Consider the following 26,120-nt stretch of genomic DNA (forward strand, 5'->3'; position numbering starts at 1 on the left):
AGGCTAATTGACATCATTTGAGTTAATTGGAGGTGTACCTGTGGATGTATTTCAAGGCCTACCTTCAAGCTCAGTGACTCTTTGCTTGACATCATGGGAAAATCAGAAGAAATCAGCCAAGACCTCAGAAAAAAAAATGCCGACCTGGTCGGCATTCTGGTCTGGTTCATCCTTAGGAGCAATTTCCAAATGCCCGAAGGTACCACGTTCATCTGTACAAACAATAGTATGCAAGTATAAACACCATGGGACCATGCAGCCGTCATACCGCTCAGGAAGGAGACGCGTTCTTCTGTCTCCTAGAGATTAACGTACTTTGGTGCGAAAAGTGCAAATCAATCCCAGAACAACAGCAAAGGACCTTGTGAAGATGCTGGAGGAAACAGGTACAAAAGTATCTATATCCACAGTAATATAGAACATTTGTGGGTAGAACTGAAAAAGTGTGTGCGAGCAAGGAGGCCTACAAACCTGACTCAGTTGCACTAGCTCTGTCAGGAGGAATGGGCCAAAATTCACCCAACTTATTGTGGGAAGCTTGTGGAAGGCTACCCGAAACGTTTGACCCAAGTTAAACAATTTAAAGGCAATGCTACCAAATACTAATTGAGTGTATGTAAACTTCTGACCCACTGGGAATGTGATGAAAGAAATAAAATCTGAAATCATTATCTACTATTATTCTGACATTTCACATTCTTAAAATAAAGTGGTGATCCTGAATTCCTCATTCTACCTGGATTATGTTGGAGAGGCTTCCATTGAAAAAACACCCTCTGTGTTCTGTTAGACAGGTAACTCTTTATCCACAATATAGCAGGGTGTGTAAAGCCATAACCTGTTTTTCCAGCAGCAGACTATGATCGATAATGTCAAAAGCCGCACTGAAGTCTAACAAATCAGCCCCCACAATCGTTTTATCAATCTCTCGGCCTATCATTAGACATTTGTGTAAGTGCTGTGCTTATTGAATATCCTTCCCTATAAGGATGCTGAAAGTATGTCACTTTGTTTACTGTAAAATAGCATTGTATCTGGTCAAACACAATTTTTTCCAAAACAGGCTGACTGGTCAGCTATTTGAGCCAGTGAAGGGGGCTTTACTATTCTTTTATATATATATATATATATATATATATATATATATATATATATATATATATATATATATATATATATATATATATATATTTTATCCCCTTTTCTCCCCAATTTTTGTGGTATCCAATCGCTAGTAATTACTATCTTGTCTCATCGCTACAACTCCCGTACGGGCTCGGGAGAGACGAAGGTCGAAAGTCATGCGTCCTCCGAAGCACAACCCAACCAAGCCGCACTGCTTCTTAACACAGCGCACCTCCAACCCGGAAGCCAGTCGCACCAATGTGTCGGAGGAAACACCATGCACCCGCCCCCCTCGGTTAGCGCGCACTGCGCCCGGCCCGCCACAGGAGTCGCTGGAGCGCGATGAGACAAGGATATCCCTACCGGCCAAACCCTCCCTAACCCGGACGACGCTATGCCAATTGTGCGTCGCCCCACGGACATCCCGGTCGCGGCTGCGACAGAGCCTGGGCGCGGACCCAGAGACTCTGGTGGCTCAGCTAGCATTGCGATGCAGTGCTCTAGACCACTGCGCCACCCGGGAGGCCCGGCTTTACTATTCTTAGGTAGAGGAATGACTTTAGCTTCCCTCCAGGCCTGAGGGCGCACACTTTCTAGTAGGCTTAAATTGAAGATGTGGCAATATTGTCCGCTATTATCCTCAGTAATTTTCCATTCAAGTTGTCAGACCCCGGTGGCTTGTCATTGTTGATAGATGAAAAAATTCTCTTCCACACTCACTTTACAGAATTCAAAAGTACAATGCCTGTCTTTCATAATTTGGTCAGATACACTTGGATGTGTAGTGTCAGAATTTGTTGCCAATTAATATATTTTTTTTAAACATTCAATAAATGTGCAAAAATATTTCAATGAATTTGCTTTGTACTTAAGGGTTATTGTGTAGATGGGAGGGGGAAAATTTATATTTAATTGATTTCAGGCTGTAACACTACAAAATGTATAATAAGTCAAGGGTTATGAATACTGTCTGAAGGCACTGTATGTCCTAACATATTTACGGTAATATATGTGTGTGTTGCACTGATCATTGTAATGCCTTGAATATCTTTGTAGCATGACTCTCTCTCTCGCTCTTTCCCTCTGCATGCATGTGTGCATGTTTGTGCTTCTTTGAGTAGGAACCAGAGAAGAGGTGAAGGACATCAATATTTATGGAATGACACCGTGATTACACATTTTGGTCACTAACTGATTGATAGTAGTGCCGGGACGATAAACCGTAAATAACCCACACCAACCGAACAGACCACTTATCGAGCACCTTATGCTGATATTGTTAAATATAAGTAGCCTATACAAGAGAAATGTGAAGTTTTGAAATGAAATACGTCTGCTAATACAGTGGCTTGTGAAAGTTTTCACCCCCTTTGGCATTTTTCCTATTTTGTTGCCTTACAACCTGGAATTAAAATAGATTTTGGTGGGTATTGTATCATTTGATTTACACAACATGCCTACCACTTTGAAGATTAAAAATATTTTTTATTGTGAAACAAGAAATAAGACAAAAAAAAACAGAACTTAAGTGTGCATAACTATTCACCCCTAAAGTCAATACTTTGTAGAACCACCTTTTGCAGCAATTACAGCTGCAAGTCGCTTGGGGTATGTCTCTATAAACTTGGCACATCTACCCACTGGGATTTTTGCCCATTCTTCAAGGCAAAACTGCTCCAGCTACTTCAAGTTGGATGGGTTCCTCTGGTGTACAACAATCTTTAAGTGATACCACAGATTCTCAATTGGATTGAGGTCTGGGCTTTGACTAGGCCATTCCCCTTAAACCACTCAAGTGTTGCTTTAGCAGCATGCTTAGGGTCATTTGTCCTGCTGGAAGGTGAACCTCCACCCCAGTCTCAAATCTCTGGAAGACTGAAGCAGGTGTCCCTCAAGAATTTCCCTGTATTTAGCTCTATCCATCCTTTTAGTCTCATCTGACCCGAGTACATTCTTCCATATGTTTGGGGAGTCTCCCACATACCTTTTGGCGAACACCAAATATGTTTGCTTCTTTTTTTCTTTAAGCAATGTCTTTTTTCTTAAAGTGGTCCTATGGACAGATACTCTAATCTCTGCTGTGGAGCTTTGCAGCTCCTTCAGGGTTATCTTTGAACTCTTTGTTGCCTCCCTGATTAATGCCCTCCTTGCCTGTTCCGTGAGTTTTTGTGGGCGGCCTTCTCTTGGCAGCTTTGTTGCAGTGTCATATTCTTTCCATTTTTTTAATAATGGATTTAATGGTGCTCCGTGGGATGTTCAAAGTTTCTGATATTTTTTAATAACCCAACCCTGATCTGTACTTATCCACAGCTTTGTCTCTGACCTGTTTGGAGAGCTCCTTGGTCTTCATGGTGCCACTTGCTTAGTGGTGTTGCAGACTCTGTGGCCTTTCAGAACAAGTCTATATATACTGAGATCATGTGACACTTAGATTGCACACAGGTGCACTTTATTTAACTAATTTTGTGACGTCTGAAGGTAGTTGGTTGCAACAGATCTTATTTAGTGGCTTCATAGCAAAAGGGTGAATACAAATGCAATTTTTTCGTTCTACTTCACCAATTTGGACTATTTTGTGTTTGTCCATTACATGTAATCCAAATAAAAATCAATTTAAATTACAGATTGTAATGAAACAAAATAGGAAATACGCCAAGGGGGATGAATACTTTTGCAAGGCACTGTATGTGCTTGCTGTCAAATGATAGGTATAACATTTGAAGTAGGAGTTTTGAGTAACTGTGATGCACATGAATGTTATAAATGTATTGTTCTATTTGTCATTATTGTAATAATTCAGCTCAGATAGTCACAAGGAAGGTCATAGGTCATCCAGTATAACATGTGGCAAAAGGGTCACACTGCTTTCAGCACCATATTTATGGACATTCATCACATTCCTCCATCTCTCTCTTTCTTCTTCTCTCCCCCCGCCCCCACTCTCTATCTTTCCTCTCCCCCTCTACAGACGCAGTATGAAGCGTAAGGCTAGCTTCACATGCCCCTTCAACGGCAGTTGCACCATCACCAAGGATAACCGCCGCCACTGCCAGGCCTGCCGGCTCAAACGCTGCGTGGACATCGGCATGATGAAGGAGTGTGAGTGTCCGTTCTGCACAGATGTAGGATTAGGTTCCCCTTCCCCAAATCCTAATGTCAGAAACTAAGGGGGAACAATGCAAAACTGACCTTAGATCAGTACCTAGAGGCAATGTCATTCCCACTCCTCCTTCCTACTCAACTCTTCTGTCAGAAATGCTTTTTCGTTTTGACTGTCAGAGGATAGCCTTGCAGGCTAGATCAGTGTTTCTTTAATCCTGGTCCTGGGGACCCGAAGGGATGCACATTTCATTTTTTGCCATAGCACTACACCCCTAATTTAAATAATCAACTCATCATTAAACCTTTGACCAGTAGAATCAGGTGTTTAGTACTAATCTGGTGTGTAGACCCCTTGGTTCTAGGACCAGGATTAAGAAACACATTATTAGAGGTGTAAGATCACACATAATATGATCACGCACACACAAAGGAAAATATCATTTGACTCTGAAGAGCACTACAGGGAGAAATGTATTTTCATCCCATTGTTAGGCAACTGTTCTTAATAAGAAATGCACTAATTTCTCTCCCATGAGTGTCTGAATGATCTCTTGAATTTTGTAATGATGTTTTGAACCATGGAAGATGTGTGTGTTGAGCAGAGAAATTATCTTCTATCAGTCTGCTGTTAGGTAACTGTTAATGGGGTGTACTGGCACACTGATAATAACAGGAGATAATTCATCTCATGGAGGAAATGGAATTTCAGTCAAAATAACTCCTTTGTTATTAGAAGTCAGTACATGTCAGCTTTAAAACACAAATTAGCCTGCCAATAGCAATGACAAACAAACACACGCACACATGCACACATGCACACACACACACACACACACACACACACACACACACACACACACACACACACACACACACACACACACACACACACACACACACACACACACACACACACACACACAGAAAAAAACCACGGAATTTTGAACAAACAGGGCTCGTATCACCTCACTGTCTAACCCAGGGGTCAAACATCCGGCCCGCGGGAGGGTCCAATCCGTACTGCGGGTGAGTCTAATCCCGCCCCCGGGTGGTTTGAGTAAAAAACTAAACGAAGAGGAAACCTAACCAATTATTTGTGCGGCCCCACGGATCTCATTGAAGACCGAATGGGGCATCTGGGGAAAAATTAGTTTGACACCCCTGATCTAACCCCTCCCCCCTTCTTTTGTACCCATAGAGAGCAAGGCACACACCATATTTACCAATAGAAGCATTTGGACCCGGTCAAGACCTTCTAGGTCATTTCCCTCATAAGAATGTTTATAACATCCACCAGGAGTACTAGAGCATTCTGGGAGAGCCTGTACATCATGCTCCCTTTTGAACTTTAGACACCTGCGGATGTTTTCGCCACACTTCAAATGGACTCTGTTTTCAGTCTGTTAATAGAAGGTTTGGTTGTTCTTTTGTTTTCCCCATGAAATCCCGGTGGGTGTTTGAATTTGTATTTGAAGCAGTGAATTCCCAGAGAGTGAATTCACAGTCCTCCCAACACTGTACATGAATAGGAGCCAGTGCATTTATGCTGCTGCTGCTATGACAACAATCTGTTTTAGTGCGGAGAAGAGTGTGAGCTAATTCAGTAGCTGGAACAACAACAGGGGGAACAGAGTGGAGATAATGCTTTGTGTGTTGACGACAGGACGATGCATGTGCCGCGCAACCTAGTCACGTTGTAGAACACACGCTGGCTCGCGCTTGTGTACACACACTGCCACACACACATTTAAATACGCTCACTTTATCAAACACACACACACAACTTAAATACGCTCATTTTCTCAAACACACACACAGACACACACAACTTAAATATGCTCATTTTCTTAAACACACACACACTTACATATGCTAGTTCAAACACACACACACAGCATCTGCATTAACCTCTATTTTGCCTATGTCCCAATCATTTCAGTCTCAAATAGTCTGTGTGGTATCTGCATTTCTCTCTGTCGCACCACTTCTTTCTTTAGCGTTCCTCCCTCTGAAGCCTTCTTTCTGCTAATTCAATTAAACATGTTCTCTTTCTTTAACCCCTCTCTCTCCATCTCTCTCCCTTTCTCTCTCTCCCTCTTTCTTTCTCTCTCCCTCTTTCTTTCTCTCTCTGTCTCTCTCTACCTCCCAGTCATTCTGACAGATGAGGAGGTGCAGCGGAAGAAAGATCTGATCCAGCGGAGGAAGGATGAGGAGGCGCAGCGAGAGGCACAGAGGGAGGCGCAGCGACCCCGGCTGAGCGAGGACCAGAGCCAGGTCATCGCCACACTGGTGGAGGCACACCACAAGACCTATGACGACTCCTACTCCGACTTCAACCGCTTCAGGGTCCGTGTCCACTCCGTTACACAAGTTTCCACTCAATAATACCAGTGTTCAGTCTGTAACACCAGTCTCCACTCCGTAACACCAGTCTCTACTCCGTAACACCAACCTCCAATTTGTAACACTAGTCTCTACTCCGTTACACCAGTATACACTCTGTAACACCAGTGCCAACTCCATAACATACTCACTCCATACACTAATCTCTAATATTGTATTTAACACCAGTCTCCACCCTGTAACACCAGTCTCCACCCTGTAACACCAGTGCCAAGCTCGTAACATACTCCACTCAATCCAACTGGGCACAGGCATCAGTTCAACTTTTAGTTTCAATTTAGACTGGATTGCGTTGTCAACTAACGTGTGTGCCTTTTGTCCAATGGGATATCTGAACTTGAAGTTAAAGTATGCACTGTACATAAAGTTAGATTTAAGTTTATTGTCCTAGAACAGGAACATCTTAGCACACCTCATACATTACATACACAAACCACAAGGCAAACACAGCAGTAAACAAACAACAGTAAGAGTCAGACATGAATAGTTCCCCACACCGACACCTAAAGGAGGACACTACATACAGTTGTTCCTAATGGTGATAGGCCCTGATGTGACACTCCTCCCAAAGTGCGAAGCGCTGCATTTAATTGTCCGATCCTAATGATGTAGACTATATTGAGTACACGTGGTCCTGTATGGCTCAGTAGGGATAGCATGGCGCTTGCAACGCCAGGATTCTTTTTGTAGGGGTTGTTACAATTTTCATTAGGGAAAGTCAAGTCTGACATATCAAGCTTCAGAAGCCTTTTTAGTACTCAAATACACTGCAAGTTTGCATTTCCGCTGTGCAGGACAATTCTTACCAACAAACAAATTAAGATCCCACATCTGTAAATGGCATATATTACTATATATATTATATTACATGTATGTTTTCCTTTAGCCTCCAGTTCGTGAAGGCCCAGTGACACGCAGTGCAAGCAGAGCTGCTTCTCTCCACTCTCTGTCTGATGCCTCATCTGACTCCTTCAGCCACTCTCCAGGTAAACCACGCTCACAAAGTGAAACCCACGTCAGTGTGCTGCTAACAGCTCCTCTTCCTCCAATGTCCCTGTCCTCTTACTAGGCTCAAAACCGGTGGTCCTCTGATCGCAAACACAGGTGACCGCCCTCCTTGACAACATACCGATAGTTGTATTATAGGAAAGGATCCAATTCGAGAGCGCCATTTCAAGCTAGCTGTGGAGTGAGTTTTATGGCACATTCTTACCTCTGTTACGCACGCACGCACGCACACACAGACAGAAACATTTGCAAAATGTGAGAAATACAGAATCAAAGGGTAAAGCTGACACACATAGAGGTGGTGAAGGAGATCTCACAGGGAGGGAATGAAGGAGATCTCACAGGGAGGGAATGAAGGAGATCTCACAGAGGAGGGAATGAAGGAGATCTCACAGAGGAGGGAATGAAGGAGATCTCACAGGGAGGGAATGAAGGAGATCTCACAGGGAGGGAATGAAGGAGATCTCACAGAGGAGGGAATGAAGGAGATCTCACAGAGGGGGGAATGAAGGAGATCTCACAGAGGGGGGAATGAAGGAGATCTCACAGAGGGGGGAATGAAGGAGATCTCACAGAGGGGGGAATGAAGGAGATCTCACAGAGGGGGGAATGAAGGAGATCTCACAGAGGGGGGAATGAAGGAGATCTCACAGAGGGGGGAATGAAGGAGATCTCACAGAGGGGGGAATGAAGGAGATCTCACAGAGGGGGGAATGAAGGAGATCTCACAGAGGGGGGAATGAAGGAGATCTCACAGAGGGGGGAATGAAGGAGATCTCACAGAGGGGGGAATGAAGGAGATCTCACAGAGGGGGGAATGAAGGAGATCTCACAGAGGGGGGAATGAAGGAGATCTCACAGAGGGGGAATGAAGGAGATCTCACAGAGGAGGGAATGAAGGAGATCTCACAGAGGAGGGAATGAAGGAGATCTCACAGAGGAGGGAATGAAGGAGATCTCACAGGGAGGGAATGAAGGAGATCTCACAGGGAGGGAATGAAGGAGATCTCACAGAGGAGGGAATGAAGGAGATCTCACAGAGGGGGGAATGAAGGAGATCTCACAGAGGGGGGAATGAAGGAGATCTCACAGAGGGGGGAATGAAGGAGATCTCACAGAGGGGGGAATGAAGGAGATCTCACAGAGGGGGGAATGAAGGAGATCTCACAGAGGGGGGAATGAAGGAGATCTCACAGAGGGGGGAATGAAGGAGATCTCACAGAGGGGGGAATGAAGGAGATCTCACAGAGGGGGGAATGAAGGAGATCTCACAGAGGGGGGAATGAAGGAGATCTCACAGAGGGGGGAATGAAGGAGATCTCACAGAGGGGGGAATGAAGGAGATCTCACAGAGGGGGGAATGAAGGAGATCTCACAGAGGGGGGAATGAAGGAGATCTCACAGAGGGGGGAATGAAGGAGCTCACACAGAGGGGGGAATGAAGGAGATCTCACAGGGAGGGGATGAAGGAGCTCACACAGAGAGGGGATGAAGGAGTTCTCACACACTTATTGGTTATTTGCCATCAGTGACTGCTTCCTGTGTACTCATATGTGTGTGTGTGTGTGTGTGTGCGTGTGTCAATCCTTCATGCTGTTTTACTCAGAATCCCCAGAGGTTTCTCTGGACCCCCTGCAGACCTTTCAGACCACTGTCTGCCAGGAGTTAACAAGAGATCATTAAGACAACCACTCATAATGGAGCCACCACACAGAGAGTCACGGCCCTCCCAGCCTGCATCATGTCATTTTCTACCGTTTCTTCCCCCCCCCCCCTCTATCATTCTTTCTTTTTTTCTCTCCCTCCCTTTCTCTCACTATTTATTTCTCTCTCTCATCTAAGTTGTTTTCGACGGTCATCGTGATCTCTTCCTCCACGAACAAACCTTGCTCATTCATTAGATTTAAGTGTGTGGGTGTGTGTGTGTGTGTGGTTTACCACATGTAAGTTTGTCTCTGACCGACAGGGATGTCTTTCTTGTGTTTTCATGTTTTCACTCCCTAGCCTTCTCTCTCTCTCTCCATGTTTTCACTCCCTAGCCTTCTCTCTGTCTCCATGTTTTCACTCCCTAGCCTCTCTGTCTCCATGTTTTCACTCCCTAGCCTTCTCTCTCTCTCCTTGTTTTCACTCCCTAGCCTTCTCTCTCTCTCCTTGTTTTCACTCCCTAGCCTTCTCTCTCTCTCCATGTTTTCACTCCCTAGCCTTCTCTCTGTCTCTATGTTTTCACTCCCTAGCCTTCTCTCTGTCTCCATGTTTTCACTCCATAGCCTTCTCTCTCTCTCCTTGTTTTCACTCCATAGCCTTCTCTCTCTCTCTCCTTGTTTTCACTCCCTAGCCTTCTCTCTCTCTCCTTGTTTTCACTCCCTAGCCTTCTCTCTGTCTCCATGTTTTCACTCCCTAGCCTTCTCTCTGTCTCCATGTTTTCACTCCCTAGCCTTCTCTCTCTCTCCTTGTTTTCACTCCCTAGCCTTCTCTCTCTCTCCTTGTTTTCACTCCCTAGCCTTCTCTCTCTCTCCTTGTTTTCACTCCCTAGCCTTCTCTCTCTCTCCTTGTTTTCACTCCCTAGCCTTCTCTCTCTCTCCTTGTTTTCACTCCCTAGCCTTCTCTCTCTCTCCATGTTTTCACTCCCTAGCCTTCTCTCTCTCTCCATGTTTTCACTCCCTAGCCTTCTCTCTGTCTCTCTATGTTTTCACTCTCTAGCCTTCTCTCTCTCTCCATGTTTTCACTCCCTAGCCTTCTCTCTCTCTCCATGTGTTCACTCCCTAGCCTTTTCTCTCTCTCCATGTTTTCACTCCCTAGCCTTCTCTCTGTCTCCATGTTTTCACTCCCTAGCCTTCTCTCTGTCTCCATGTTTTCACTCCCTAGCCTTCTCTCTCTCTCCTTGTTTTCACTCCCTAGCCTTCTCTCTCTCTCCTTGTTTTCACTCCCTAGCCTTCTCTCTCTCTCCATGTTTTCACTCCCTAGCCTTCTCTCTGTCTCTATGTTTTCACTCCCTAGCCTTCTCTCTGTCTCCATGTTTTCACTCCATAGCCTTCTCTCTCTCTCCTTGTTTTCACTCTCTAGCCTTCTCTCTCTCTCCTTGTTTTCACTCCCTAGCCTTCTCTCTCTCTCCTTGTTTTCACTCCCTAGCCTTCTCTCTGTCTCCATGTTTTCACTCCCTAGCCTTCTCTCTGTCTCCATGTTTTCACTCCCTAGCCTTCTCTCTCTCTCCTTGTTTTCACTCCCTAGCCTTCTCTCTCTCTCCTTGTTTTCACTCCCTAGCCTTCTCTCTCTCTCCTTGTTTTCACTCCCTAGCCTTCTCTCTCTCTCCTTGTTTTCACTCCCTAGCCTTCTCTCTCTCTCCTTGTTTTCACTCCCTAGCCTTCTCTCTCTCTCCTTGTTTTCACTCCCTAGCCTTCTCTCTCTCTCCATGTTTTCACTCCCTAGCCTTCTCTCTCTCTCCATGTTTTCACTCCCTAGCCTTCTCTCTGTCTCTCTATGTTTTCACTCTCTAGCCTTCTCTCTCTCTCCATGTTTTCACTCCCTAGCCTTCTCTCTCTCTCCATGTTTTCACTCCCTAGCCTTCTCTCTGTCTCTCTATGTTTTCACTCTCTAGCCTTCTCTCTCTCTCCATGTTTTCACTCCCTAGCCTTCTCTCTCTCCATGTTTTCACTCCCTAGCCTTCTCTCTCTCCATGTTTTCACTCCCTAGCCTTCTCTCTCTCCATGTTTTCACTCCCTAGCCTCCTCTCTCTCCATGTTTTCACTCCCTAGCCTTCTCTCTGTCTCCATGTTTTCACTCCCTAGCCTTCTCTCTGTCTCCATGTTTTCACTCTCTAGCCTTCTCTCTCTCTCCATGTTTTCACTCTCTAGCCTTCTCTCTCTCTATGTTTTCACTCTCTAGCCTTCTCTCTCTCTCCATGTTTTCACTCCCTAGCCTCCTCTCTCTCTCCATGTTTTCACTCTCTAGCCTTCTCTTTGTCTCTATGTTTTCACTCTCTAGCCTTCTCTCTGTCTCTATGTTTTCACTCTCTAGCCTTCTCTCTGTCTCTATGTTTTCACTCTCTAGCCTTCTCTCTGTCTCTATGTTTTCACTCTCTAGCCTTCTCTCTCTCTCTCCATGTTTTCACTCTCTAGCCTTCTCTCTCTCTCTCCATGTTTTCACTCTCTAGCCTTCTCTCTGTCTCCATGTTTTCACTCTCTAGCCTTCTCTCTCTCTCCATGTTTTCACTCTCTAGCCTTCTCTCTCTCTCCATGTTTTCACTCTCTAGCCTTCTCTCTCTCTCTCCATGTTTTCACTCTCTAGCCTTCTCTCTCTCTCTCCATGTTTTCACTCTCTAGCCTTCTCTCTCTCTCTCCATGTTTTCACTCTCTAGCCTTCTCTCTCTCTCTCCATGTTTTCACTCTCTAGCCTTCTCTCTCTCTCTCCATGTTTTCACTCTCTAGCCTTCTCTCTCTCTCTCCATGTTTTCACTCTCTAGCCTTCTCTCTCTCTCTCCATGTTTTCACTCTCTAGCCTCCTCTCTCTCTTCATGCTTTCACTCCCTAGCCTTCTCTCTCTCCATGTTTTCACTCCCTAGCCTCCTCTCTCTCCATGTTTTCACTCTCTAGCCTTCTCTCTCTCTCTCCATGTTTTCACTCTCTAGCCTCCTCTCTCTCTTCATGCTTTCACTCCCTAGCCTTCTCTCTCTCCATGTTTTCACTCCCTAGCCTCCTCTCTCTCCATGTTTTCACTCTCTAGCCTTCTCTCTGTCTCTATGTTTTCACTCTAGCCTTCTCTCTGTCTCTATGTTTTCACTCTCTAGCCTTCTCTCTGTCTCTATGTTTTCACTCTCTAGCCTTCTCTCTGTCTCTATGTTTTCACTCTCTAGCCTTCTCTCTCTCTCTCCATGTTTTCACTCTCTAGCCTTCTCGCTCTCTCTCCATGTTTTCACTCTCTAGCCTTCTCTCTCTCCATGTTTTCACTCTCTAGCCTTCTCTCTCTCTCTCCATGTTTTCACTCTCTAGCCTTCTCTCTCTCTCTCCATGTTTTCACTCTCTAGCCTTCTCTCTCTCTCCATGTTTTCACTCTCTAGCCTTCTCTCTCCATGTTTTCACTCTCTAGCCTTCTCTCTCCATGTTTTCACTCTCTAGCCTTCTCTCTCTCTCTCCATGTTTTCACTCTAGCCTTCTCTCTCTCTCTCCATGTTTTCACTCTCTAGCCTTCTCTCTCTCTCTCCATGTTTTCACTCTCTAGCCTTCTCTCTCTCTCTCCATGTTTTCACTCTCTAGCCTTCTCTCTCTCTCTCCATGTTTTCACTCTCTAGCCTTCTCTCTCTCTCTCCATGTTTTCACTCCCTAGCCTTCTCTCTGTCTCCATGCTTTCACTCTCTAGCCTTCTCTCTCTCCATGTTTTCACTCCCTAGCCTTCTCTCTGTCTCCATGCTTTCACTCTCTAGCCTTCTCTCTGTCTCCATGCTTTCACTCTCTAGCCTTCTCTCTGTCTCCATGTTTTCACTCTCTAGCCTTCTCTCTCTCTCCATGTTTTCACTCTCTAGCCTTCTCTCTCTCTCTCCATGTTTTCACTCTCTAGCCTTCTCTCTCTCTCCATGTTTTCACTCTCTAGCCTTCTCTCTCTCTCCATGTTTTCACTCTCTAGCTTTCTCTCTGTCTCTGTTTTCACTCTCTAGCCTTCTCTCTCTCTCCATGTTTTCACTCTCTAGCCTTCTCTCTGTCTCCATGTTTTCACTCCCTAGCCTTCTCTCTGTCTCTATGTTTTCACTCTCTTGCCTTCTCTCTGTCTCCATGTTTTCACTCTCTAGCCTTCTCTCTCTCTCTCCATGTTTTCACTCTCTAGCCTTCTCTCTGTCTCCATGTTTTCACTCTCTAGCCTTCTCTCTGTCTCCATGTTTTCACTCTCTAGCCTTCTCTCTGTCTCCATGTTTTCACTCTCTAGCCTTCTCTCTCTCTCTCCATGTTTTCACTCTCTAGCCTTCTCTCTCTCTCCATGTTTTCACTCTCTAGCTTTCTCTCTGTCTCTGTTTTCACTCTCTAGCCTTCTCTCTCTCTCCATGTTTTCACTCTCTAGCCTTCTCTCTCTCTCCATGTTTTCACTCTCTTGCCTTCTCTCTGTCTCCATGTTTTCACTCTCTAGCCTTCTCTCTCTCTCTCCATGTTTTCACTCTCTAGCCTTCTCTCTGTCTCCATGTTTTCACTCTCTAGCCTTCTCTCTGTCTCCATGTTTTCACTCTCTAGCCTTCTCTCTGTCTCCATGTTTTCACTCTCTAGCCTTCTCTCTGTCTCCATGTTTTCACTCCCTAGCCTCCTCTCTCTCTCCATGTTTTCACTCTCTAGCCTTCTCTCTCTCTCTCCATGTTTTCACTCTCTAGCCTTCTCTCTCTCTCCATGTTTTCACTCTCTAGCTTTCTCTCTGTCTCTGTTTTCACTCTCTAGCCTTCTCTCTCTCTCCATGTTTTCACTCTCTAGCCTTCTCTCTGTCTCCATGTTTTCACTCCCTAGCCTTCTCTCTGTCTCTATGTTTTCACTCTCTTGCCTTCTCTCTGTCTCCATGTTTTCACTCTCTAGCCTTCTCTCTCTCTCTCCATGTTTTCACTCTCTAGCCTTCTCTCTGTCTCCATGTTTTCACTCTCTAGCCTTCTCTCTGTCTCCATGTTTTCACTCTCTAGCCTTCTCTCTGTCTCCATGTTTTCACTCTCTAGCCTTCTCTCTCTCTCCATGTTTTCACTCTCTAGCCTTCTCTCTGTCTCCATGTTTTCACTCCCTAGCCTTCTCTCTGTCTCCATGTTTTCACTCTCTAGCCTTCTCTCTCTCTCCATGTTTTCACTCTCTAGCCTTCTCTCTCTCTCCATGTTTTCACTCTCTAGCCTTCTCTCTGTCTCCATGTTTTCACTCTCTAGCCTTCTCTCTGTCTCTATGTTTTCACTCTCTAGCCTTCTCTCTGTCTCCATGTTTTCACTCTCTAGCCTTCTCTCTGTCTCTATGTTTTCACTCTCTAGCCTTCTCTCTGTCTCTATGTTTTCACTCTCTAGCCTTCTCTCTGTCTCTATGTTTTCACTCTCTAGCGTTCTCTCTGTCTCCATGTTTTCACTCTCTAGCCTTCTCTCTGTCTCCATGTTTTCACTCTCTAGCCTTCTCTCTGTCTCCATGTTTTCACTCTCTAGCCTTCTCTGTCCGTGTCCCTTTCTCCTTTTTCAGAAGAATCAATGGATACTAATCTGATGGGAATGTTGTTTTTCTCCTATGAGTTTCTAACTCCCTTCCTCCCTCCATATAGAGTCTGTGGACACTAAGCTGATGAACTTCAGTAACCTGCTGATGATGTACCAGGACCAGGGTGGCAGCCCGGACTCTAACGACGACGACGGCTCCACGCTCTCCATGTTGCCCCACTTGGCCGACCTGGTCAGCTACAGCATCCAGAAGGTCATCGGTTTCGCTAAGATGATCCCCGGTTTCAGGTGAGTGTGTGTGGGGTAATGGGTGGTTTGTGTGGGTGGGTGGGGTGAGGGGGGTAAAGGGTGAGTCTGTGTGGGATAATGGGATGTTTTGTGTGGGTGGGGTGAGGGGGATAAAGGGTGAGTGTGGGTGGGATAATGGGTGGTTTGGGTGGGTGGGTGGGGTGAGGGGGGTAAAGGGTGAGTGTGTGTGTGTGTTTAGTTACAGTATGATTTTTTTAAATGTGTTGAACTCTAAATTTACAGCACATTTAAATACCAAAAATGTAATATATACACTGCTCAAAAAAATAAAGGGAACACTTAAACAACACAATGTAACTCCAAGTCAATCACACTTCTGTAAAATCAAACTGTCCACTTAGGTAGCAACACTGACTAACAATAAATTTCACATGCTGTTGTGCAAATGGAATAGACAAAAGGTGGAAATTATAGGCAATTAGTAAGACACCCCCAAAAAAGGAATGGTTCTGCAGGTGGTGACCACACACCACTTCTCAGTTCCTATGCTTCCTGGCTGATGTTTTGGTCACTTTTGAATGCTGGCGGTGCTTTCACTCTAGTGGTAGCATGAGACGGAGTCTACAACCCACACAAGTGGCTCAGGTAGTGCAGTTCATCCAGGATGGCACATCATTACGAGCTGTGGCAAAAAGGTTTGTTTTGTCTGTCAGCGTAGTGTCCAGAGCATGGAGGCGCTACCAGGAGACAGGCCAGTACATCAGGAGACGTGGAGGAGGCCGTAGGAGGGCAACAACCCAGCAGCAGGACCGCTACCTCCGCCTTTGTGCAAGGAGGTGCGCCTGCAAAATGACCTCCAGCAGGCCCCAAATGTGCATGTGTCAGCATATGGTCTCACAAGGGGTCTGAGGATCTCATCTCGGTACCTAATGACAGTCAGGCTACCTCTGGCGAGCACATGGAGGGCTGTGCGGCCCCACAAAGAAATACCACCCCACACCATGACTGACCCACCGCCAAACCGGTCATGCTGGAGGATGTTGCAGGCAGCAGAACGTTCTCCATGGCGTCTCCAGACTCTGTCACATGTGCTCATGTGCTCAGTGTGAACCTGCTTTCATCTGTGAAGAGCACAGGGCGCCAGTGGCGAATTTGCCAATCTTGGTGTTCTCTGGCAAATGCCAAACGTCCTGCACGGTGTTGGGCTGTCAGCACAACCCCCACCTGTGGACGTCGGGCCCTCATACCACCCTCATGGAGTCTGTTTCTGACCGTTTGAGCAGACACATGCACATTTGTGGCCTGCTGGAGGTCATTTTGCAGGGCTCTGGCAGTGCACCTCCTTGCACAAAGGCGGAGGTAGCGGTCCTGCGGCTGGGTTGTTGCCCTCCTACGGCCTCCTCCACGTCTCCTGATGTACTGGCCTGTCTCCTGGTAGCGCCTCCATGCTCTGGACACTACGCTGACAGACACAGCAAACCTTTTTGCCACAGCTCGCATTGATGTGCCATCCTGGATGAGCTGCACTACCTGAGCCACTTGTGTGGGTTGTAGACTCCGTCTCATGCTACCACTAGAGTGAAAGCACCGCCAGCATTCAAAGTGACCAAAACATCAGCCAGGAAGCATAGGAACTGAGAAGTGGTGTGTGTGGTCACCACCTGTAGAACCATTCCTTTTTTGGGGGTGTCTTACTAATTGCCTATAATTTCCACCTTTTGTCTATTCCATTTGCACAACAGCATGTGAAATTTATTGTCAATCAGTGTTGCTTCCTAAGTGGACAGTTTGATTTCACAGAAGTGTGATTGACTTGGAGTTACATTGTGTTGTTTAAGTGTTCCCTTTTATTTTTTTTGAGCAGTGTATTAGTTTGCGTTTGTGTGTTTGTGTGGGCCTGTGTGTGTTTGTTTGTGCGGGCCTGTGAGTGTGTGTTTGTTTGTGCGGGCCTGTGTGTGTGTGTGTGTGAGTGTGTGTTTGTTTGTGTGGGCCTGTGTGTGTGTGTGTGTGTGTGTGTGTGTGTGTGCCTGCATGTGAGTTTGTATGTGTGTTTGTGCGGGCCGGGATGTGTTTGTGTGTGCCTGCTGGTGTGTGTATTTGTTTGTGCGGGCCTGTGTGTGTGTTTGTGCGGGCCTGCATGTGTGTGTGTGTGTTTGTGCGGGCCTGCGTGTGTGTGTATGTGTTTGTGTGTGCCTGCTGGTGTGTGTATTTGTTTGTGCGGGCCTGCGTGTGTGTGTGTGTGTGTGTGTGTGTTTGTGTGTGCCTGCTGGTGTGGGTATTTGTTTGTGCGGGCCTGCGTGTGTGTGTTTGTGTGTGCCTGCTGGTGTGTGTGTTTGTTTGTGCGGGCCTGTATGTGTTTGTGTGTGCCTGCTGGTGTGTGTGTATTTGTTTGTGTGTGCCTGCTGGTGTGTGTATTTGTTTGTGTGTGCCTGTATGTGTTTGTGCGGGCCTGCTGGTGTGTGTGTGTGTGTTTGTGTGTGCCTGCTGGTGTGTGTGTGTGTTTGTGTTTGCCTGCTGGTGTGTGTTTGTGTTTGTGCATGTATGAAGTTTCCCCTGAATTACAGGATTTCCAATAATGGATTCATAAAGTCTATTTGTCACGAATATAAACCAGGCCTTATTTGTGGGTTTACTCGTTTAACACTAGAAGTGCCGAGGCAGTAATTTTGACTGCATTGGCAGGTTCAAATTTAAATATATCAGCATTTTTTTAAGTCATGCCCCCCTCCGTTCTTGACTTTAACCGGATAAGTCTATTTAACAGAGATATGCTGTTAGAATTTCTGTATCACAAATATAATTTTTTTTAACTTCTTATGGCTGCATTCCGCTACCGGGATCGATATGACAACAGCCAGTGAAAGTGCAGGGCGCCAAATTTAAACAACAGAAATCTCATAATTAAAATTCCTCAAACATACATGTGTTATATCATTTTGAAGGTAATCTTGTTGTTAATCCCACCAAAGTGTCCGATTTCAAATATGCTTTTCAGCGAAAGCACTACAAACGATTATGTTAGGTCACCATAAAACCACAATAAGCACAGACGTTTTTCCAGCGAAAGATAGCAGTCAGAAAAAGCAGAAATAGAGATAAAATTAATGATTTGATTATCTTTGATTATCTTCATCAGATGACACTCATAGGACTTCATGTTACACAATACATACATGTTTTGTTTGATAAATTTCATATTTATAACAAAAAATCTGAGTTTACATTGGCACGTTACATTCACTAGTTCCAAAAACATCAAGTGATTTTGCATAGCCACATTGTTTCAACAAAAATACTCATCATAAATGTAGATGATAATACAAGTTATACACATGGAATTATAGATATACACTGCTCAAAAAAATTAAGGGAACACTTAAACAACACAATGTAACTCCAAATCACACTTCTGTGAAATCAAACTGTCCACTTAGGAAGCAACACTGATTGACAATAAATTTCACATGCTGTTGTGCAAATGGAATAGACAAAAGGTGGAAATTATAGGCAATTAGCAAGACACCCCCCAAAACAGGAGTGGTTCTGCAGGTGGTGACCACAGACCACTTCTCAGTTCCTATGCTTCCTGGCTGATGTTTTGGTCACTTTTGAATGCTGGCGGTGCTTTCACTCTAGTGGTAGCATGAAACGGAGTCTACAACCCACACAAGTGGCTCAGGTAGTGCAGCTCATCCAGGATGGCACATCAATGCGAGCTGTGGCAAGAAGGTTTGCTGTGTCTGTCAGCGTAGTGTCCAGAGCATGGAGGCGCTACCAGGAGACAGGCCAGTACATCAGGAGATGTGGAGGAAGCCGTAGGAGGGCAACAACCCAGCAGCAGGACCGCTACCTCCGCCTTTGTGCAAGGAGGTGCACTGCCAGAGACCTGCAAAATGATCTTCAATAAGAGCTTGGTTGAAAATCTGCCACCTCAGAAAAAATTCAAACAGGAAGTGGAACTTCTCAGGTCTTTGCCTGCCATATGAGTTCTGTTATACTCACAGACATAATTCAAACAGTTTTAGAAACTTCAGAGTGTTTTCTATCCAATACTAATAATAATATGCATATATTAGCAACTGTGACCGAGGAGCAGGCAGTTTACTATGGGCACCTCTGTGCACCTTTCATCCAAGCTACTGCCCCTGCAAGTTAACACACTTAGGTTGGTGTCATTAAAACTCGTTTTTCAACAACTCCACAAATTTCTTGTTAATTAACTATAGTTTTGGCAAGTCAGGTAGGACATCTACTTTGTGCATGACACAAGTCATTTTTCCAACAACTGTTTACAGACAGATTATTTCACTTATAATTCACTGTATCACAATTCCAGTGGGTCAGAAGTTTACATACACTAAGTTGACTGTCCCTTTAAACAGCCTGGAAAATTCCAGAAAATGATGTCATGGCTTTAGAAACCTCTGACAGGCTAATTGACATAATTTGAGTCAATTGGAGGTGTACCTGTGGATGTATTTCAAGGCCTACCTTCAAACTCTTTTTTTGCTTGACATCATGGGAAAATCCCCAAAAATCAGCCAAGACCTCAGAAAAGAAATTGTAGACCTCCACAAGTCTGGTTCATCCTTGGGAGCAATTTCCAAGAGCCTGAAGGTACCACTTTCATCTGTACAAACAATAGAATGCAAGTATAAACACCATGGGACCACACAGCCGTCATACCGCTCAGGAAGGAGACGCGTTCTGTCTCCTAGAGATGAACGTACTTTGGCGTGAAAAGTGCAAATCAATCCCAGAACAACAGCAAAGGACCTTGTGAAGATGCTGGAGGAAACAGGTACAAAAGTATCTATCCACAGTAAAACGAGTCCTATATCGACATAACCTGAATGGCCGCTCATCAAGGAAGAAGCCACTGCTCCAGAACCGCCATAAAAAAGCCAGACTACGGTTTTCAACTGCACATGGTGATGAAGATCGTACTTTTTGGAGAAATGTCCTCTGGTCTGATGAAACAAAAATAGAACTGTTTGGCAATAATGACCATCATTATGTTTGGAGGAAAAGGGGGGAGACTTGCAAGCTGAAGAACACCATCCCAACCGTGAAGCACGTGGGTGGCAGCATCATGTTGTGGGGGTGCTTTGCTGTTGGAGGGACTGGTGCACTTCACAAAATAGATGGCATCATGAGGCAGGAAAATTATGTGGATATATTGAAGCAACTTCTTAAGACATCAGTCAGGAAGTTAAATCTTGGTTGCAAATGGGTCCTCCAAATGGACAATGACCTCAAGCATAATTCCAAAGTTTGGGCCCAAATTGGTTTAAGGACGTCAAAGTCAGGGTATTGGAGCGGCCATCATACAGCCTTGACCTCAATTCTATAGAAATTATATGGTTAGATCTGAAAAAGTGTGTGCGAGCAAGGAGGCCTACAAACCTGACTCAGTTACACCAGCTCTGTCAGGAGGAATGGGCCAAAATTCACCCAACATATTGTGGGAAGCTTGTGGAAGGCTACCCGAAACGTTTGACCCAAGTTCAACAATTTAAAGGCAATTCTACCAAATACTAATTGAGTGTATTGTTAGTTCTGACCCACTGGGAATGTGATGAAAGAAATACAAGCTGAAATTAATAATTCTCTCTACTATTCTGACATTTCACATTCTTAAAATAAAGTGGTGATCTTAACTGACATAAGACCAGGAATTTTTACGAGGATTAAATGTTAGGAATTGTGAAACTGAGTTTAAATGTATTTGGCTAAGGTGTATGTAAACTTCCGACTTCAACTGTATATGCAGATTTAGGAGGATGTGTCATTTTTTTCTCAGTGCTCCAAAAAGTGACCTTTTCAAATAATCCTGCAGAGTCACATGCAGGTACTATGTTTTGATTTCTATATATTTTCAGAAAGAGCAGATTCTGAGGTCTCCAAAACACGTTCCTTTACCAAATAAATTTCAAAATACACTTTTTCCACAAATAACCTTTGCACACGGGAGAATAACCTGAGCACACGGCAGTAGATGCATTACAGTAACGTAAACTAATGAAAATGCTATCGTGTTCTTTGAAATACGTTTATGTTGCAGTCTAAATGGCTGCTCATTGATGGAGTACAGGGGGGTAGCGAGGCCCAGCAGTTTAAGTGTTAAGAGTTTGAGTGTTCCTTCACAGAAGGACAAGTGTGCCTACACATGCAATTATTTCTGTTATCTTTTGTTATCAGCAGATTATATGTCATAAAGATTGATGTTTGACACAGTAAAATGGCAAAGTAAGGTCGAGGATACGGTCAGGCATTGTTAGTAATGTTCATGTAGGTCTTCTGATCGAAGAAGAGCATTGAGGCTTGTCAGTGCTGCACAATTATATAGCCATTATATAGTCATTGCTTCTTGCAGAATAAATGTACATAATGAATGTCTTACTACAACTGATTCTTCGGGTTGTATTACTTCATTGTTTATGTTTTTGCTGTATTTGTCGTGCTTCAATATATGTTTAAAACTAGTCCTTGCATCCATAGCTACGTTTATGCATTTGAGAGTGGTTATGTTTCTCCAGTACCAAGTGGCAGAGGCAGTCTGTCGCAATTAAAGTTTGTGCCTTTAACCTTTCTAGCCCGCTAGCGGAACCCCCCCCCCCCCACATTCCACTGAAAAGGCAGGGCGTGAAATTCAAAAAATATTTTTTTGAAATATTTAACTTTCACACATTAACAAGTCCAATACAGCAAATGAAAGATAAACATCTTGTGAATCCAGCTGATTTTTAAAATGTTTTACAGCGAAAACACCACGTATATTTATGTTAGCTCACCACCAAATACAAAAAAGCACAGACATTTCTTTCACAGCACAGGTGGCTTGCACAAATCCCCCAAATAGAGAGAGAATTAGTCACTAACCAAGAAACAACTTCATCAGATGACAGTCTTATAACATGTTATACAATAAATCTATGTTTTGTTTGAAAAATGTGCATATTTCAGGTATAAATCATAGTTTTACATTGCAGCTACAATCACAAATAGCACCGAAGCAGCAAGAATAACTACAGAGAGCATCGTGAAATACCTAAATACTCATCATAAAACATTTATGAAAAATACATGGTGTACAGCAAATGAAAGATAAACATCTTGTGAATCCAGCCAATATTTCAGATATTTTTAAGTGTCTTACAGCGAAAGCACAATATAGCATTATATTAGCGTACCACAATAGCCAACCACACAACCGTATTCATTCACCGCAAAGGTAGCGATCGCAGAAAAACAGCAAAAGATATAAAATTATTCACTAACCTTGACAAACTTCATCAGATGACAGTCCTATAACATCATGTTACACAATACATATATGTTTTGTTCGAAAATGTGCATATTTAGCGGTACAAATCGTGGTTTTACAATGTGAATACGTAGCCAAACTGCACAAAATTATCCGGATATATTTCTTCACCTAATCAAATAACTCATCATAAACTTTACTAAAAAATACATGTTGTACAGCAAATGAAAGATACACTAGTTCTTAATGCAATCGCCGTGTTAGAATTCTAAAAATAACTTTAGTACGACATACAGCTTACGTTATAGCGAGACAGCGCCTGCAATGAAGGCGGAAAATAGTACTAAACATTTTCCACAGAAATACGAAATAACATCATAAATGGTTCCTACTTTTGCTGAGCTTCCATCAGAATCTTGTACAAGGAGTCCTTTCTCCAGAATAAATCGTTGTTTGGTTTTAGAATGTCCTATTCTCCTGTCGAATTAGCAACCAAAGCTAGCCAAGTGGCGCGAAGTTGTCCATCTTCACCAAACGCAGAGAACGGAAAACGCCAAAACTCCCGATAAACGTTCAATAATCTGATAAAACTATATTGAAAAAACATACTTTACGATGATATTATCACGTGTATCAAATAAAATCAAAGCCGGAGATATTAGCCGTCTATACCGAAAGCTTTTCAGAAGGCAATCCAGGGTTACTTCCCGCGCCTTGCTGGACAAAGGAAATTTGGGGTCACGTCATTCCAAGAGCTCTTGTTCGACCTCAGATCAAGCTAGACAACCCATTCCATACCCATTGTATATCCATAGATTTCAAGCAAATTAATAGGAAGACCCTGGAACAGAGCCTCGATTTCAGATTTTTCACTAACAGGAAGTTTGCTGCAAAATGAGTTCTGTTTTACTCACAGATATAATTTAAACTGTTTTAGAAACTTGAATGTTTTCTATCCAATAGTAATAATAATATGCATATTGTACGATCTAGAATAGAGTACGAGGCCGTTTAAATTGGGCACGTTTTTTCCCCAAAGTGAAAATAGCGCCCCCTACACACTAACAGGTTAACATCACACCGAATATGTGATTGGTTGATGAGGTCAAAGGTCATCATCGTATGTCAGTAAAGAATTACGTTTACCCTGAAGTAATACAACAAAATGTTTCAATTCAATGTAGTCAAAACAACTATGTTATCACTTGAGGGGCTATAATATCTCTTCAGAAGGGAAGGCCACTGAACACACCACATCAGCCGTAACCGGTACGACATGTAAATCCTGCCGTGGGGATCTGACAGAGTTTCTTGGAAACTCGTAACTCTTGCCATGCTGGATATGTCATGAGTTTCTTGGAAACTCGTAACTCTTGCCATGCTGGATATGTCATGAGTTTCTTGGGAAGCTTCTTTGATTGCTTTCTTTTGCCCCACGACGTATGGGCTCTGTTGTTGTACAGTGTTTACTCTTGTGGAGTTTGTCGACGGGGGCCATCACTCAGTGTCAGAGGCCAGGAATAGGGCACGTCCAGACTAGCTATGGCTTGTCTTTCCAGACCATCACCATTCCCTTCTCTCCTCTCTCTTGGGATGATGATGATGGATGCTACCGGATTAACTCTGGAATATGTTTACACATGTATGATCTGATATCTAAGCTTTGAAACCACCCAAAGTGTGTGTGTGTGTGCATATTGTTGTATGTGTGTGTGAGGGTGTACAGTCGTGGCCAAAAGTTTTGAGAATGACACAAATATACATTTTCACAAAGTCTGCTGCTTCAGTGTCTTTAGATATTTTTGTCAGATGTTACTATGGAATACTGAAGTATAATTACAAGCATTTCATAAGTGTCAAAGGCTTTTGTTGACAATTACATGAAGTTGATGTAAAGAGTCAATATTTGCAGTGTTGACCCTTTTACAAGACCTCTGCAATCCGCCCTGGCATGCTGTCAATTAACTTCTGGGCCACATCCTGACTGATGGCAGTCCATTCTTGCATAATCAATGCTTGGAGTTTGTCAGAATTTGTAGGTTTTTGTTTGTCCACCCGCCTCTTGAGGATTGCCCACAAGTTCTCAATGGGATTAAGGTCTGGGGAGTTTCCTGGCCATGGACCCAAAATATCGATGTTTTGTTCCCCGAGCCACTTAGTTATCACTTCTTCCTTATGGCAAGGTGCTCCATCATGCTGGAAAAGGCATTGTTCATCACCAAACTGTTCCTGGATGGTTGGGAGAAGTTGTTCTCGGAGGATGTGTTGGTACCATTCTTTAATCATGGCTGTGTTCTTAGGCAAAATTGTGAGTGTGCCCATTCCCTTGGTTGAGATGCAACCCCACATATGAATGGTCTCAGGATGCTTTACTGTTGGCATGACACAGGACTGATGGTAGCGCTCACCTTGTCTTCTCCGGACAAGCTTTTTTCCGGATGCCCCAAACAATCGGAAAGGGGATTCATCAGAGAAAATGACTACCCCAGTCCTCAGCAGTCCAATCCCTGTACCTTTTGCAGAATATCAGTCTGTCCCTGATGTTTTTCCTGGAGAGAAGTGGCTTCTTGACACCGGGCCGTCCTCCAAAAGTCTTCGCTTCACTGTGCGTGCACTCATACCTGCCTGCTGCCATTCCTGAACAAGCTCTGTACTGGTGGTGCCCCGATCCCGCAGCTGAATCAAGTTTAGGAGACAGTCCTGGCGCTTGCGGGACTTTCTTGGGCGCCCTGAAGCCTTCTTCACAACAATTGAACCGCTCTCCTTGAAGTTATTGATGATCCAATAAAGGGTTGATTTAGGTGCAATCTTACTGGCAGCAATATCCTTGCCTGTGAAGCCCTTTTTGTGCAAAGCAATGATGACGGCACGTGTTTCAGATAACTTTGCAGGTAACCATGATTGACAGAGGAAGAACAATGATTCCAAGCACCACCCTCCTTTTGAAGCGTCCAGTCTGTTATTCGAACTCAATCAGCATGACAGAGTGATCTCCAGCCTCGTCTTCGTCAACACTCATACCTGTGTTAACGAGAGAATCACTGACATGTCAGCTGGTCCTTTTGTGGCATGGCTGAAATGCAGTGGAAATGTTTTTTGGGGATTCAGTTCATTTGCATGGCAAAGAGGGACTTTGCAATCATACAAACTGAGGCAGCAGACTTTGTGAAAATTAATATTATGTGTAATTCTCAATTTTTGGCCACGACTTTACATGCGTGAAATACAGTGCCTTACAAAGCCCAGACAACTATTTATCTTGATTGCACAACACAAGCGCTCAAACCAATCGACATGCACTCAGTATTCAGTTTTATAAGGTACAACCATCTAGTAGCAGGTCGGACTCCCCTTTTCCTTCAGAACAGCCTGAATTCTTCTGGCATGGATTCTACAAGGTGTGGCATTCCACCACCATTCCACCACCACCAGCTTGTACTGTTGACACCAGGCAGGATAGCGTCATGGACTCATGCTGCTTGCTCCAAATCCTGACTCTGCGATCAGCATGACGCAACAGGTACCGGGATTCGTCGGACTAGGCAATGTGTTTCCACTCCTCAATGTGCCCACTGGAGCCACTTCTTCTTGTTTTTAGCTGATAGGAGTTGAACCGGGTGTGGTTGTCTGCTGCAATAGCCCATCCCTGACAAGGGCCGACGAGTTGTGTGTTCCGAGATGCAATTCTGCACACCATTCTTGTACTGCTCCTGTATTTGTCTGTTTGGGGTCCGCCTGTTAGCTTGTACCATTCTTGCCATTCTCCTTCGACCTTTTTCATCAACTAACTGTTTTCGCCCCCAGGACTGCCGCTGACTG

At 44.2% G+C, this 26,120-nt stretch overlaps 1 protein-coding gene across 4 annotated transcripts in view; it reads left to right on the plus strand.

The window, feature by feature from the left end:
- The window catches only part of LOC129815643 (vitamin D3 receptor B-like), a 92,335-nt gene that overhangs the window by 46,519 nt on the left and 19,696 nt on the right, over window positions 1–26,120 (plus strand). For all 4 annotated transcript variants that reach the window (XM_055869628.1, XM_055869629.1, XM_055869630.1 and 1 more), the window contains 4 exons: window positions 4,094–4,224; window positions 6,377–6,573; window positions 7,517–7,616; window positions 14,890–15,073. In XM_055869628.1, the coding sequence (XP_055725603.1) occupies window positions 4,094–4,224; window positions 6,377–6,573; window positions 7,517–7,616; window positions 14,890–15,073 (612 nt within the window). The remainder of the gene's footprint in view (window positions 1–4,093; window positions 4,225–6,376; window positions 6,574–7,516; window positions 7,617–14,889; window positions 15,074–26,120) is intronic.

Source organism: Salvelinus fontinalis, chromosome 18 (genome assembly GCF_029448725.1).
Source record: "Salvelinus fontinalis isolate EN_2023a chromosome 18, ASM2944872v1, whole genome shotgun sequence".
NCBI classification, from domain to species: Eukaryota; Metazoa; Chordata; class Actinopteri; order Salmoniformes; family Salmonidae; genus Salvelinus; species Salvelinus fontinalis.